The 16667-nt window shown below is 41.6% G+C and overlaps 1 protein-coding gene across 1 annotated transcript in view; it reads left to right on the forward strand.

Annotated features, from left to right (window-relative positions):
• The window catches only part of slc15a1a (solute carrier family 15 member 1a), a 34782-nt gene extending 22986 nt beyond the window's left edge, over positions 1–11796 (forward strand). Inside the window, exons 15-22 of the mRNA XM_079820854.1 lie at positions 72–191; positions 266–409; positions 4946–4992; positions 7399–7494; positions 8644–8752; positions 8867–9001; positions 10982–11089; positions 11250–11796. Coding sequence (XP_079676980.1) covers positions 72–191; positions 266–409; positions 4946–4992; positions 7399–7494; positions 8644–8752; positions 8867–9001; positions 10982–11089; positions 11250–11471 — 981 coding nt within the window. The 3' untranslated portion in view covers positions 11472–11796. The remainder of the gene's footprint in view (positions 1–71; positions 192–265; positions 410–4945; positions 4993–7398; positions 7495–8643; positions 8753–8866; positions 9002–10981; positions 11090–11249) is intronic.
• The last annotated feature ends 4871 nt before the right edge of the window (positions 11797–16667 follow it).

Raw genomic sequence — 16667 nt, forward strand, 5'->3', positions numbered from 1 at the left:
TGAGTGTGAATCAGATTCAAGTGTTCACATTCAGAAAAAGCTCCGCGATCTAATGATCTTATTCTCCTCAGAAAACACTGCCAAATTTCCCATCATCCTCTGAGAGCCAGCTAAAGGTGGTGAACATGTTCAACAGTTCACTGAACGTGACCTTATCACCCAAAGAGACTCTTCTGATAGACTCATTTGAGGTACTACACACACATACTTCCTGCAGCCTCACAGAGCAGAGATGTTTCACCGTTGTTTCTCATGTTTTTTATAGAGCAGTCCAGGTTATGTGACATTTGACCAACAGGACATCATGGTGTCCTTAAACACAAGTCCTGTGACCACTAAAGCTTTCAGATTAATTCAAGGGAGCCGCCAGACCCTGATCATCCCCTCCGTCCCATCCATCATGTATCTGGTAAGTGTGCACCAAGCAAACATCTTGCAGTTCCATGGTCAAAACCCAATTTATTTCAGACAAAAAAATGGAGGTTGCTCATGAAAAAGTCACCACAACGATGCTAAAGTGCTTTGGGTTGTTGCTAGGGTGTTGCTATGTATGGGAGGTATATCTTGCCATGAGTATATCTGGGTACTAAGTTAACTAAGTACTCATGGCAAGGTTCTTTTTCAAGAAGTTTTAAATTGCCCAATTGTATACAGTTTGCGAACATTCCTACACCTCTCAATAAAGGAGTGGTCACACTAACCTTTTCATTCAATTCACTTCCATTCATACGCATGTGAATTCTGGAGACTAGAAACACAAGCTCCCGTTCCACATTTCTCTGACCTGAAAATTTGTATAATGGGAAGCCAATTGAAGAGAGATCACGGCTTGACCTCACAATCTTACAACTGTAAAGTTGCTGTTTGATGATGTTCACATCGCGTAATTACTTAACTGGCCCCACTTTATATTAGGTGGCCTTAACTACTATGTACTTACATCAAAAAATAAGTACAATGTACTTACTGTGTTCAAATTGTATAGCAAAACACCTTTGCTGATATTGAGGTGGGATACGGGTAGGGTTAGGGACAGGTGTGGTGGTATGGGTAAGTTTAAGGGTAGGGTTAGGGACAGGTGTGGTGGTATGGGTAAGTTTAAGGGTAGGGTTAGGGACAGGTGTGGTGGTATGGGTAAGTTTAAGGGTAGGGTTAGGCACAGGTGTGGTGGTATGGGTAAGTTTAAGGGTAGGGTTAGGGACAGGTGTGGTGGTATGGGTAAGTTTAAGGGTAGGGTTAGGGACAGGTGTAGTGGTATGGGTAAGTTTAAGGGTAGGGTTAGGGACAGGTGTGGTGGTATGGGTAAGTTTAAGGGTAGGGTTAGGGACAGGTGTGGTGGTGTGGGTAAGTTTAAGGGTAGGGTTAGGGACAGGTGTGGTGGTATGGGTTAGTTTAAGGGTAGGGTTAGGGACAGGTGTGGTGGTATGGGTTAGTTTAAGGGTAGGGTTAGGGACAGGTGTGGTGGTATGGGTAAGTTTAAGGGTAGGGTTAGGGACAGGTGTGGTGGTATGGGTAAGTTTAAGGGTAGGGTTAGGGACAGGTGTGGTGGTATGGGTAAGTTTAAGGGTAGGGTTAGGGACAGGTGTGGTGGTATGGGTAAGTTTAAGGGTAGGGTTAGGGACAGGTGTGGTGGTATGGGTAAGTTTAAGGGTAGGGTTAGGGACAGGTGTGGTGGTATGGGTAAGTTTAAGGGTAGGGTTAGGGACAGGTGTGGTGGTATGGGTAAGTTTAAGGGTAGGGTTAGGGACAGGTGTGGTGGTATGGGTAAGTTTAAGGGTAGGGTTAGGGACAGGTGTGGTGGTATGGGTAAGTTTAAGGGTAGGGTTAGGGACAGGTGTGGTGATATGGGTAAGTTTAAGGGTAGGGTTAGGCACAGGTGTGGTGGTATGGGTAAGTTTAAGGGTAGGGTTAGGGACAGGTGTGGTGGTATGGGTAAGTTTAAGGGTAGGGTTAGGCACAGGTGTGGTGGTATGGGTAAGTTTAAGGGTAGGGTTAGGGACAGGTGTGGTGGTATGGGTAAGTTTAAGGGTAGGGTTAGGGACAGGTGTAGTGGTATGGGTAAGTTTAAGGGTAGGGTTAGGGACAGGTGTGGTGGTATGGGTAAGTTTAAGGGTAGGGTTAGGGACAGGTGTGGTGGTGTGGGTAAGTTTAAGGGTAGGGTTAGTGACAGGTGTGGTGGTATGGGTTAGTTTAAGGGTAGGGTTAGGGACAGGTGTGGTGGTATGGGTTAGTTTAAGGGTAGGGTTAGGGACAGGTGTGGTGGTATGGGTAAGTTTAAGGGTAGGGTTAGGGACAGGTGTGGTGGTATGGGTAAGTTTAAGGGTAGGGTTAGGGACAGGTGTGGTGGTATGGGTAAGTTTAAGGGTAGGGTTAGGGACAGGTGTGGTGGTATGGGTAAGTTTAAGGGTAGGGTTAGGGACAGGTGTGGTGGTATGGGTAAGTTTAAGGGTAGGGTTAGGGACAGGTGTGGTGGTATGGGTAAGTTTAAGGGTAGGGTTAGGGACAGGTGTGGTGGTATGGGTAAGTTTAAGGGTAGGGTTAGGGACAGGTGTGGTGGTATGGGTAAGTTTAAGGGTAGGGTTAGGGACAGGTGTGGTGGTATGGGTAAGTTTAAGGGTAGGGTTAGGGACAGGTGTGGTGATATGGGTAAGTTTAAGGGTAGGGTTAGGGACAGGTGTGGTGGTGTGGGTAAGTTTAAGGGTAGGGTTAGGGACAGGTGTAGTGGTATGGGTAAGTTTAAGGGTAGGGTTAGGGACAGGTGTGGTGGTATGGGTAAGTTTAAGGGTAGGGTTAGGGACAGGTGTGGTGGTGTGGGTAAGTTTAAGGGTAGGGTTAGGGACAGGTGTGGTGGTATGGGTAAGTTTAAGGGTAGGGTTAGGGACAGGTGTGGTGGTATGGGTAAGTTTAAGGGTAGGGTTAGGGACAGGTGTGGTGGTGTGCGTACGTTTAAGGGTAGGGTTAGGGACAGGTGTAGTGGTATGGGTAAGTTTAAGGGTAGGGTTAGGGACAGGTGTGGTGGTGTGGGTAAGTTTAAGGGTAGGGTTAGGGACAGGTGTGGTGTGGGTAAGTTTAAGGGTAGGGTTAGGGACAGGTGTGGTGGTATGGGTAAGTTTAAGGGTAGGGTTAGGGACAGGCGTGGTGGTGTGGGTAAGTTTAAGGGTAGGGTTAGGGACAGGTGTGGTGGTATGGGTAAGTTTAAGGGTAGGGTTAGGGACAGGCGTGGTGGTGTGGGTAAGTTTAAGGGTAGGGTTAGGGACAGGTGTGGTGGTGTGGGTAAGTTTAAGGGTAGGGTTAGGGACAGGTGTGGTGGTGTGGGTAAGTTTAAGGGTAGGGTTAGGGACAGGTGTGGTGGTGTGGGTAAGTTTAAGGGTAGGGTTAGGGACAGGCGTGGTGGTGTGGGTAAGTTTAAGGGTAGGGTTAGGGACAGGTGTGGTGCTATGGGTAAGTTTAAGGGTAGGGTTAGGGACAGGTGTGGTGGTGTGGGTAAGTTTAAGGGTAGGGTTAGGGACAGGTGTGGTGGTATGGGTAAGTTTAAGGGTTGGGTTAGGGACAGGCGTGGTGGTGTGGGTAAGTTTAAGGGTAGGGTTAGGGACAGGTGTAGTGGTATGGGTAAGTTTAAGGGTAGGGTTAGGGACAGGTGTGGTGGTATGGGTAAGTTTAAGGGTAGGGTTAGGGACAGGTGTGGTGGTGTGGGTAAGTTTAAGGGTAGGGTTAGGGACAGGTGTGGTGGTATGGGTAAGTTTAAGGGTAGGGTTAGGGACAGGTGTGGTGGTGTGGGTAAGTTTAAGGGTAGGGTTAGGGACAGGTGTAGTGGTATGGGTAAGTTTAAGGGTAGGGTTAGGGACAGGTGTGGTGGTATGGGTAAGTTTAAGGGTAGGGTTAGGGACAGGTGTGGTGGTGTGGGTTAGTTTAAGGGTAGGGTTAGGGACAGGTGTGGTGGTATGGGTAAGTTTAAGGGTAGGGTTAGGGACAGGTGTGGTGGTGTGGGTAAGTTTAAGGGTAGGGTTAGGGACAGGTGTGGTGGTATGGGTAAGTTTAAGGGTAGGGTTAGGGACAGGTGTGGTGGTGTGGGTAAGTTTAAGGGTAGGGTTAGGGACAGGTGTGGTGGTATGGGTAAGTTTAAGGGTAGGGTTAGGGACAGGTGTGGTGGTATGGGTAAGTTTAAGGGTAGGGTTAGGTGTAAGGGAAGTGTCAACTGTGTAATTACAAATATAACTACAGAAATTAATTACAGATGTAATTACATGCAGGTATTTTTTTTAATGTAAGTACAATGTAAAAACATGTATGTACACAATAAGTGCATTGTATCAAATGATTAATTAAAATGTTAGTAAATAGTAGTTAAGGCCACCTAATATAAAGTGGGTCCACTTAACTTTAAGAAGTTCCCATGGCAATAGGGGGAAATGGCTGCTCTTGTGGGAAGTAAAAGCAACATTTTTCAACTTTCTGCTAAGATATATGTGACTTTTTTAGCAACGAAAATGCGGGGATTATGAAATCATGCAAGCCCTGCATATTTTGCGCGCCAAAATCTGCAATTTATGCGGCGAAAGTGCAGCGTATTTGAAAAAATGCGGCCCCCGGATAAATATGCGGACTTTGCTGATTATGCATTGAATTATGCGATCGCATAATCACGTTTTTCTGGAGGGACTGATTACATAATCACCATGGACCAATGGCAGCTCAAGGGGGTTTAACAGCACTGGAAAAATGTGAATGCTATGAAACAAACTCCAAAAGAATTTTGTTTTGCTCAGATTTGGTTCTAAATGATGTCCCACATCTTTGTTCTTCCATTTCATTCAAAGTATATTGGGATCTTTACTGGTCCAAGTACATTTTTAATAAACAAACAGGCCTGGTAAAACATTACTGTGATACTGTAACAATGAGAAATATAACAGTGAAATTGTCCCTGTGTTTTTTTTTCCTCCAGCAAGAAGACATAAAGTCCAAACCAAAGGAAGGAAAGAATGCTGTGAGGTCAGTGGACTTTACAATAGTTTTGACAGCTCCTTAAAATGTCTAGGATTGTAACCATGGTTCCCTGAGAAGGGAACGAGACGCTGCGTCTGAGTGATGACACTACTGTATGGGAACACTCCTGATTCCGTCTGAAGCACGTGTTCAACAATCTCCACTGTCATTGGTGCAGTACCCAGCGGCGTACCCAGTAAGCTATGAAGGATACGGATACAGGCATGTGGGAAGTATGGCAAGGTGACACAGCGTCTCATTCCCTTATCAGGGAACCATGGTTACAGTCGTAATCGAGACATTCTCTTTCAAGGGAACTCTACGCTGCGTCTGAGTGATGAAAATACTCACTGTGCCATACTGATGCCTGTCCTAGTGTGAGTCACTCTGGGCACAGCTTAGGATGTAAGCTCTTGAGACCCTGGTGTTGAGCCCAAATCCAGGCTATAATATCTGATGAATGTGTGCAGAGAGGACTAGCCCGTCGCATCACACACCTCTTATGCTGCGTTCACACCGAACGCAAATACAGCGTCTAATTCGCGAACACACAGCGAAATGGACGCGCATATAAATCGAGCGTTTGAAGCTAAATAGACGCGCGTTCAAGGTGCTCCAGGAGAAATATGTCATAAAACACCACTCTGCCTCTTTTCATTTTCATAAAATTAAACATTAATAGCCACACAAATGTGGTTCAGGCAATGCAAACCTGGATTATCTTCATTGCACGTATATTTATAACAAAAAGAAATATAAAACACAACCATGCCTCTTTTTGTTTACATTTAAAAACAAATATTACACACATTAATATGTGGTTCAGACAATAAGTGTGCTTATATATGATTATCACTGAAATAAAATTAAATATGACATAAAACACAACCCAGTCTCTTTTTGTTAAATGTTAGTTTATGTGTGATCAATAATAGCCATTATAAAAGTATAAGTAAAACAAGGTATAATAATAACAATAAATAAAGCAAACAATTCAGTCAAACAAAGTCAGCGCTAGTCGGCTACAACGGTAAAGTTAAAAATAAAAAATTATGAAGCTTCTCTTTGGCCTCAGTCAAAATTATTTGGCAAGCAGCAAATTATAGATTCATGAGACCAAAGATCAGCCGTTAGATCTACACAAGACGAATTATATCTCATGTTTAACCACTACAGGACATCAGAGCGGGCGGCAAACGTCAGAAGGACTAGCCGAGGAAAGGCTGCTCTCGCCGGGGTTAATGAGCCCCCGGTGATCAACTGGATCTCACAACTCCAAAAACACAAGATTACAATTTTTAAATAGCCGCTCTCTTTTTAAATATACCACAAATTTGAGCTTTAAACAACTACATTCTCACCTGGAAAAGTCTTAAAACTACATTTTGTGACACAATAACAGTAGTATTTTTAAATTATGCAGGGTTTCTCATCACGTCACTTCACCATGTGACCGCAGCAAGCAGGCTCCTGATTGGTTAACGCGCCGCGAATAGATGCCAAAGTTCAGATTTTTCAACTCGGGCGTCAGACGCAAATTTGCTTCAAACGTGTGAATGCACAAAAAGCACCAAATAAAATCACTTGCGTGTAACGCTCAATTCTTTTGCGCGAACTGGACGCGCGAATGAGGCAAAATTACGTCCATCGCGCCGCAGGACCTCCAGACGTGGGTCAATGCATCTTTACATTGACTTAACATGGAAATCACTTGCTCCAGACGCTATTTTCGCGTTTGGTGTGAACGCAGCATTAGAGGGAAACTTCTGACACACTTAGATGCCGCCATACTTCTAGTAAAGTGGGCCCTCACTACCTGAGACGAAGGAAGGTCATGCACCTCGTAGGCCGTAGAGATGTAGGCTCAACAATATATTTGCTTATTCCGTGCTTGGAAGCTGAGGAACCTCACCTGGGTGAACCAAAGTCTTACGCCCTCGAAGTCCTGAGCCCTGAGGCATCAGGATTTCTAATGTTTTTTTGCCTGAAAGAGGTATCAGTCTCTTACAGGTGCAATATGTAATATTGACAGCTAGTGGTTGAAATTGGTACTGCAATCCAAATTCAAAATATTGGAGAGTGTTGTTTCCCCCGCGCCCTCCTCCTGAGGCTCGACGCGGGTTGCCAGTTTGAGGACACGCAACAGGGGCGAGCACAATTGACATCGGAAGATGATGAGCCTTACACGGTAAGTTTATGAGTTGATTTACAGCCGACGCTGTTGTGTTCAGGCTATCCTCTTATAGCTTCCATGGTACACTGTCACACGCACCAATGAAATTGGAGTTTGTTGGATACGTGATTCAGACACAATCACACAGGAGCGTTCCCATAGCGCCATCACTCGGACACTCGTAGAGTTCCCTCAAAAGGGAACTGAACTTTCCTTGAATGACATTTGATGTCTCACAGGTTTGCGAATGGCTGGACAGAAGATCTGAACATCACTAACTTGGACTCTCTTCAGCCATCAGTCACTTCAAACTACACACTGGTTTCTCAGGGGACGTAAGTCAGTTCTTCAGACTTTTAATTGATGTTTAATAAAGTATTATGATTGCTAACATGCTTTAACACAATTTGTGAATTGCTTTAATCAAAGTTATATTAGTACTATACAATTAAACAAAACAAGCTGTATCCTTGAGTAAAGTATTTGTCAAAGCGCCACTTTTTCATCTCTTGCATTACTCATTGGGCTAAAATATCTAAATATACGGCAGCATATGAAACCAAAATTGGATATCCAACTGTTTAGTAGAAGTTATATTTCTAATAGGCCTTTTGGCCATCAAAGGGTCCATCAAATGGTTAAAATCTCCCCCGATTATGAGTATTTCTGAAGGGAATACAGAAAACTTAGAGAGGGTTGAGATAAGAAAATCTGGGAAGTTTGGTGGAAAGTAAACATTTAATAAAGAGAACTCTTCTCCATAAAGGACCCCACTAATATTTACTATCTACTAAATCAGTCTTTATCACTCTTTAAAAGTTTAAAGGGAATATTCGCATTAATAATAATGGCAACCCCTCTACTACTGGTTGTAAATGATGAAAGAATGTATGATGGATCTGACCAATCCAGTTATGATTTAACTTTAGATGCTCACCATCATCCAAATGTGTTTCCTGCAGCAAAGCAATATCTACCCTTTCTTTTATAAGGACAGACATTACCCTCCTTAGTTTGAGTGACCCATGCAAACCCCAAACATTCCAGGTACATATTGTTAAGGCCCCGATTTACTTCAAGCTAAAACGAAGAACGAACTGTCATGTATTTCGAACAAAATCAGGCCAAAACCAACTTTGACACATTTTTTTGGAAGCCAGTCACCTGATCTGTACATGTCATGTGACTAATCATTAGACCTCCTAGTCTGGCATCCACTTTTCATAATAAAATCAGTTCCTGAAGCATTTTTTATTCAGTTTTAGGTTATACTTTATTTTAAGGTTATGTTGTTACAGTGTAATTATACAAATAAATACTGAGCCATATTAATTAACTTAAGGATAAGGTTAAGGTTTGATAGGGTTATGAAACATGTAACCTTAAAATAAAGTGTTACCCCGTTTTGTAAACTGCCACATTCAGGATTAAAATGGGCTTTGAATGCTATCATGTTGACTTGTTCTGTTGGTTTATCTTCTAAGGCGGACGTTCATGCTCCGCAATGGTGGGCAGTCGTGTGCGTTTTCTCAGAAGTTTGGATTTGGTTCTTCATACACCTACCTCATCCCCAGCACGCTGTTCTTGACTAATGTGTGTAACCTCCCTCATCAGTCTCACATAAAGACCTCTATGTGTCATTTAGCAGAAGTCCCTGTATTTGGTCTTTTGATTTATATGCGCATGTGTGTTCTTGTGTGTGTGCAGTGTGAGTCTATAAAGGCAGTTGAGGACATGCAGGCCAACTCGGTCCACATGGCTCTGCAGATTCCCCAGTACTTCCTCATCACTACAGGAGAGGTCATGTTCTCAGTCACCGGCCTGCAGTTCTCATACTCACAGGTAGGACAGCGGATCACGTCACCGCTCATGTCAGCAGCGTTGCGGACTCCAAAGAAAACAATTAACAGTTATAAGTTTTAATGAGATTCATTTACTAACTACCCCGTTAGAAATTTCACGTTCTCAGAACGTCCCCGCTGGTGTCAAGGGCGTCGTCTGGTAACATTCCCAGAACGCTCAGAGACAGTCATAAAGTGGAGTTCTTTTAAGGGTTGGGGGACGTTATTTGGGGGACCTTCAGGGAACATTCAGGATGTTCTGGGCATGTTTAGGGGACCATTACTATAAGACGTTCCATCTACACTACATGTACCTAGAATGTTATTTTTTGGTCCTATTTAGGTCCGTCCATCACGTGTTTTGAGTGAATCAATGTACTCTGGGCTGCTTTGGAAATGAGGGTCAGTAAAACACAGGATTTGCACAAAAGTTGCTTCTCAAAGATGGATCAACACCACCCCTTCATGATCCAACTTCATATCCAGAACACGTGTGGTACTTACATGTTCTGGATATGAAGTTGGATAAACAGTTGGTGTTGATCCATCTTTGAGAAGCAACTTTTGTGCAAATCCTGTGTTTTACTGACCCTCATTTGCAAAGCAGCCCAGAGTACATTGATTCACTCAAACAGGTTCTGAAAACATTCAGTAAACGTGATGGACGGACCTAAATACAGTCGGACCAACAAAGAAGGTTCTAGGTTGGTCCCTTGAAGGTCCTGCAAACGTTATGGGAATGTAGTGTAGAGACTGAGCACTGAACTAGATATGTTGCAGCGCAGTCCCGAATGAAACGTCCCCATCTGACTAACAGGGAAACGTGTGGGAACGTTCTGTTAATGTCCCAAATATCCTCTTTGTAACTTTGATATTTGACCATAGAATAACCAAAATGGAACGTCCCCCTAAAGTAATTTAAGGAACGTTGAACTGCAGCACTTTCATGACCAAAAGAGGACGTTTTAGGAACGCTCTAAAAAATAAATGTTTTATAAAGGTTCTGGATTTTCATCACCTTTAGAGGACGTTTTAGGGAACATTGCGCGAGGTTGTGAGAACGTCCCCTCATATGTAGGTACACTGTTTGAACAGTCATCACTCATTATCTTCTAAAATCAGTAGAGTATCAGCTGTTACCAATTGGACAGTAGAAAGATATAAAATGTTCCGTCAGTTTTTTAAAAGTACAGTATGTAAATTTTTTATGGCAAAATACATCCTCTTAACCTTAACCTTAAGTCTAGTTGCCACATGTGTCCAGTGACCTCTAATGCTCTGTAAATGGTGTCTGGTAGAGAACAGTACTTGTCTTAGAAAATATTTAAAGTTGGGATGTTGTGTAAGCAGCGACAGATCTTTCTTCTGTATTATGACAGATCCGAGTGAAACGGATTATTGAAAAAGAAAAAATCTAGACTAGCAATCCATTGGTTGTTGATTTATATGGAGGCTTGCAGTCGACTGTATGAAAGGGACGGGTTTTAAATGATTAGACAAATTAGACACTATAATTTAAAAAATGAAAGTTTATGCAAATATTATGTGGTATTAAAGGGATAGTCCACCTAAAAATTTAAATTCTGTCATCCTTTACTCACCCTTATGTCTGAGTATGCATTTCTTTCTCCAGCACAAAAGATATTTTGAAGAATGTTTCAGCAGTTTTTGTACATACAGTGCAATGGAAGTCAATTGGAAGCAAAACAAGTTTGGTTATCAACATTCTTCAAAATATCTTCTTTTGTGTTCAGCCAAAAAAAGAAAGTCATACAGTTTTGGAGCGACATGAGGGTGAGTAATGATGACAGGATTTTAACTTCTGGGTGAACTAACCCTTTAAAAGTGTGTTTTTAACTGGAATATGTAAGTCAATAGAAGGCTTAATTTAGCATATGATATCCTATAGACTGCAAAGATCATTCTCCAATCAAAATATGTGAGTGCTTCCCTCTCAACAGCTGTACTTCCATGTCTTTAGGCTCCAAAGAACATGAAGTCAGTGTTGCAGGCCGGCTGGTTGTGCACTAATGCCGTGGGAAACATTATTGTGCTGATTGTGGCAGAGCTGGGAAAGCTTCCGAAACAGGTGATGCATTTGACCTCATGACCTAAGACACACATTCAGCCAGGCTGTATGAATACTGTTTTATTTAATACTGACAAAAATAACAGTGTACAGGTTTGAAAAAAATGACTGAATCTTCATTTGTTGGTGAATTATTCAATTTCTGTGTTTTCTCACACAGTGGGCAGAGTATTTGTTGTTTTCGTCACTGCTCGTGGCTGTGAGCATCATCTTCTCCGTCATGGCTTATTTCTACACCTACATTGACCCAGCGGAGATCGAGGCCCAGATCATGAGGGAACAAGGTCTTGAGCCAGAGGAGACGAAGAAAGAGACACTAGAAATGGAGGACAAAGATAAAGACCAGAAGAATGAGGAGGAGGTCAAACAAACCAAGATTTAAGATACTACGGAAAATTTGTGAAGACTGGATTGTTTTATGCTAATATGCTATGATCTCCCCTTTAGTTCCATATTTATTCAAATAAAATGACTGTGAGCGTACATGTTGATGTTATTTGCATCAATTGTTGTCAAATTCAGTGTTACCATTGGCTGTATTGATAAGACCCTACTGAGTGAACAATCAGATGTATCACGGAAATGTAATGTGTAAAATTCTGTCATGATATTTTTAGACATGCAGATGGACTCTGGTTAGTGTTTTTGTGCGTGATCATTTGTGTTTGGTGAAGATTTTTTTTAAGCTAATAAACAAGGAACTATGAAACAATGGTCTGTCAATCTTTAGTCAGCAGCAGCCATATCCCCCTGTAGCCCAAGACTTGTTTCCCTAAGCTGAGCAGCCTGGTCAGTACCTGGATGGGATGACTCCTGGAAACTAGGCTTCTGCTTGAAGAGGTGTTAGTGAGTCCAGCAGGGGGCGCTCACCCTGTGGTCTGTGTAGGGATGAGGACACTGTACTGTCAATAAGCACCGTCCTTCGGATGAGACGTTAACCCGAGGTCCTGACTCTCTGTGGTCATTAAAAATCCCAGGATGTACTTCGATAAAGAGTAGGTGTGTAACCCCGGCATCAAGGCCAAAATTTGCCCAGTGGCCTCTGTCCATCATGGCCTCATAATCATCCCCATATCCTGATTGGCTTCATGACTCTGTCTCCTCTCCACCAATCAGCTGGTGTGTGTGTGGTGGGCGTTCTGGCGCAACATGGCTGCCGTCGCATCATCCAGGTGGATGCTGCACATTGGTGGTGGTTGAGGAGATTATATAGCGCTATATAAATGTAATGAATTATTATTATTTGTCTTTTGAGTTTAGGTATTTTGTCTTTGCAAAACACATTACAATTCACCATGAGGTGGAAATGTTCTGGGTTTGAACCTCTCTCAACTCTATTACAAAACCTAGCTGTCTGTAGTATTTTTAAAGCATTATGGGTATTAGGGTATATTCTAAGATGCCTTCTTTTTACAAAATGCCTGGGCTATACATCACATATAATTTGCGGAGGAAGCAATATGAGCAGTGAAAAAAATCATCCAAGATGGATTACAAGTTGCTCTATCAGGGAATAAAATGGGTGTCCACTTCGCCAAACCTAAACCCAAGATGATTGCGGGATGACCTACAAAAATTTTACAGAATTTTCCAATGAATTTCCAGGGGACCACCCAGAGTCGGCACATACTAGGACTGAGTTATGACGTAATTAGAAATATGAATAATTTCACATTAAAACTATTTATGTTAAACTCGGGCCCCACTTTATATTAGGTGGCCTTAACTACTATGTACTTACATAAAAGAATAAGTACAATGTACTTATTGTGTTCATATTGTATTGCAATTTTTTTTTGCCGATATCGAGGTAGGATATGGGTAGGGTTAGGGACAGGTGTGGTGGTATGGGTAAGTTTAAGGGTAGGGTTAGGGACAGGTGTGGTGGTGTGGGTTAGTTTAAGGGTAGGGTTAGGGACAGGTGTGGTGGTGTGGGTTAGTTTAAGGGTAGGGTTAGGGACAGGTGTGGTGGTGTGGGTAAGTTTAAGGGTAGGGTTAGGGACAGGTGTGGTGGTGTGGGTTAGTTTAAGGGTAGGGTTAGGGACAGGTGTGGTGGTGTGGGTTAGTTTAAGGGTAGGGTTAGGGACAGGTGTGGTGGTGTGGGTTAGTTTAAGGGTAGGGTTAGGGACAGGTGTGGTGGTGTGGGTTAGTTTAAGGGTAGGGTTAGGGACAGGTGTGGTGGTGTGGGTTAGTTTAAGGGTAGGGTTAGGGACAGGTGTGGTGGTGTGGGTAAGTTTAAGGGTAGGGTTAGGGACAGGTGTGGTGGTGTGGGTTAGTTTAAGGGTAGGGTTAGGGACAGGTGTAGTGGTGTGGGTTAGTTTAAGGGTAGGGTTAGGGACAGGTGTGGTGGTGTGGGTTAGTTTAAGGGTAGGGTTAGGGACAGGTGTGGTGGTGTGGGTAAGTTTAAGGGTAGGGTTAGGGACAGGTGTGGTGGTGTGGGTTAGTTTAAGGGTAGGGTTAGGGACAGGTGTGGTGGTGTGGGTTAGTTTAAGGGTAGGGTTAGGGACAGGTGTGGTGGTGTGGGTTAGTTTAAGGGTAGGGTTAGGGACAGGTGTGGTGGTGTGGGTAAGTTTAAGGGTAGGGTTAGGGACAGGTGTGGTGGTGTGGGTTAGTTTAAGGGTAGGGTTAGGGACAGGTGTAGTGGTGTGGGTTAGTTTAAGGGTAGGGTTAGGGACAGGTGTAGTGGTGTGGGTTAGTTTAAGGGTAGGGTTAGGGACAGGTGTGGTGGTATGGGTAAGTTTAAGGGTAGGGTTAGGGACAGGTGTGGTGGTATGGGTAAGTTTAAGGGTAGGGTTAGGGACAGGTGTGGTGGTATGGGTAAGTTTAAGGGTAGGGTTAGGTGTAAGGGAAGTGTCAAAAGTGTAATTACAAATATAACTACAGATGTAATTACATGCAGGTATCTTTAAAAATGTAAGTACAATGTAAAGACATGTATGTACACAATAAGTGCATTATATCAAATGATTAATTAAAATGTTAGTACATAGTAGATAAGGCCACCTAATATAAAGTGTGTCCATGGAAAATGGAGCGTAGCTGGAAGAAAACAAAACTAGAGGTATTTCCCATTGCGTGGAAGGATAGTGTTTCGGCCTACAGAAAGACTGCTAGTTCTGCTTACTATGTGCCTTTCTTATAAGAAAACAATTTATTTGAAACAGTGGCAAAATGAATGAGTCAAGTCAGCTTTATTTATATAGTGCTTTTTACAATGCCGTTGTTTCAAAGCAGCTTCACAGTGTTAACAGGAAAATAATGCAACAGAATTTGATTTGGCTGTACAGCCACTCTGGAAAAAACAGTAATGTCATCAGCTCAGTTGAGTTCTCATATAGTGTCAATGCTGGTGAATCAGTAATACAATTGAATATTTAGTGTCCCCAACTAAGCAAGCCAAAGGCAAAAGGCAAAAGGCAAAAGAGGCGATGGTGGCAATGAGAAATAAAGCTTAGACATTTTCCAACACCACAGCAGCAATGACTATGAATTTATTTACTTGCAAGATTGATACAGAGAGAAAATTATAACCATGCAAGAATTGTCTAAACTTGTTAAAACATTTAAATAAACAACATGTTAGACCCTATACCAAATAAGCTACTGAAAGAGATACTTCTAGGAAACATCTTCTTCCTAATATTATTAATTCATTCTTGTCATTAGGATACGTCTCAAAAACGTTCAAGCTGGCTGTTAAGCCTCTCATTATAAAAACACAACTTGATCCTAGAGAATTAGTTAACTACAGATCTTGAATCTCCCTTTTCTGTCAACAATACTAGAAAAGGCAGTATCCTCACAACTATGCTCCTTTTTAGAAAGAAATGGTATCTGTGAAGATTTCCAGTCAGGATTTAGACTGTACCATAGTACTGAGACTGCTCTCATCAGAGTTACAAATGATTTGCTCTTATCATCTGATCGTGGTTGTATCTCTCTATTGAACTCTAGTAGTGATAGTATCTCATTTGATACTATCGACCACAACATTCTTTTGAATAGACATGAAAATTATGTTGGCATTAGTGGAATTGCATTGGCATGATTCAAATCATACTTATCTGACCATTATTAATTTGTAGCTTTAAATTATGAGATGATATGTCAATCTCAAGTTCAATGTATGGAGTACCGCAAGGATCAGTACTAGGACTGTTGCTTTTTACCCTGTTCATGCTACCTGCTATCATTATAAACTATGGCGTTAGTTTGCACCCTGATGATACTCAGCTTTATATTTCTTTGTGGCCTAGCGAAACATACCAATTCACAAAACATAACAGAATGTATAGTCAATATAAAATATTGAATGACTAGTAATTTCCTATTACCAAATTAGGAAAAAAAAAAACCAGAGGTTTTAATTATTGGACCGAATGCCTCTGCACGTAATAACCTAGAATACTGTCTAACACTTGATGGATGTTCGTTCAAGTCTTCGTCATCAATTAGGATTGTGGATGTGCTCTTTGATACCAATCTTTCATTTGAAAGCTACATTTATAGAATCTGTTGAACCGCATTAATATATATATATATATATATATATATATATATATATATATATATATATATATATATATATATATATATATATATATATATATATATATATATATATATATATATATATATATACACACACTCTGGGTAACACTTTATTGTAAGGCTTACCATATAAATAACAATGAATTATGCATAATTACAAGTAACTAACCCTAAACCAAAGCCTTACCCTAACCGTAACTCTATAGTAAGATTATAGACAGTATAGTAATTAATATTTCTCAGTACTTATTTGAGTAACTATGTCTCCTTAAAATAAAGTGTAACTATACTTTGTAATAAACTGTTTATACTTATAATCAATGACAATCACAAGTCTTTTTTTTTTTTTTACCTTTATACTGTTTCATTTTATTTATAAAATATTTTAAAGGTGTAATTGGGTTTGTGATTCACCTTAGGACTGGTTGGTTTGGTTCATGGCTTAAAAACTTTATTGAGCAATTTATTGAAAGCCCTAAGGAGAAAATGAATGGGGAAAAAACTTCTGAAACCACAGCTGTTGAAAAAGTAACACACAAATAAGAGCATTAACCCAGGGTGTAGGAGCGTACAGTAGAGCTTTGTCACAGGGTGTTTTGGTGTTAGTTCATGTTTCATGTTTTTAGTTCATGTTTACTGTCATGTTTCTAAGTTTGTCTTCTTCTGTCAGCTTCCTGGTTTTGTCATGTGTTTCATTGTCATGTGACTCCCATGCCCTCACGTGATCTTGTGTCTTGTCCTGTCATTGGTTCATTGTTTAATCACTGTTCACAGGTGTCACTTGTCTTGTCATTAGTGTGTGTATTTAAGCCCTCATGTTTGCCATGTGTCTTTGTCGAGTATTACTATGTGTAACCGCTGTTGGTGAGTGTCTGTCATGTTTTTTAGTCAAGTCTGTTTCAGTTCAAGTCATGTCACATCAAGTCAAAGTCACCATTGGATTCTGTGTGTCACCTTGTAAATAAACTGCACTTGGGTTCTCAACTTGCCTCCAGTGGATCCGTTACAGAATACTTGACCGTCAACC

This window comes from Gobio gobio (assembly GCF_949357685.1).
Source record: "Gobio gobio genome assembly, chromosome: 7".
In the NCBI taxonomy this organism is placed as follows: Eukaryota; Metazoa; Chordata; class Actinopteri; order Cypriniformes; family Gobionidae; genus Gobio; species Gobio gobio.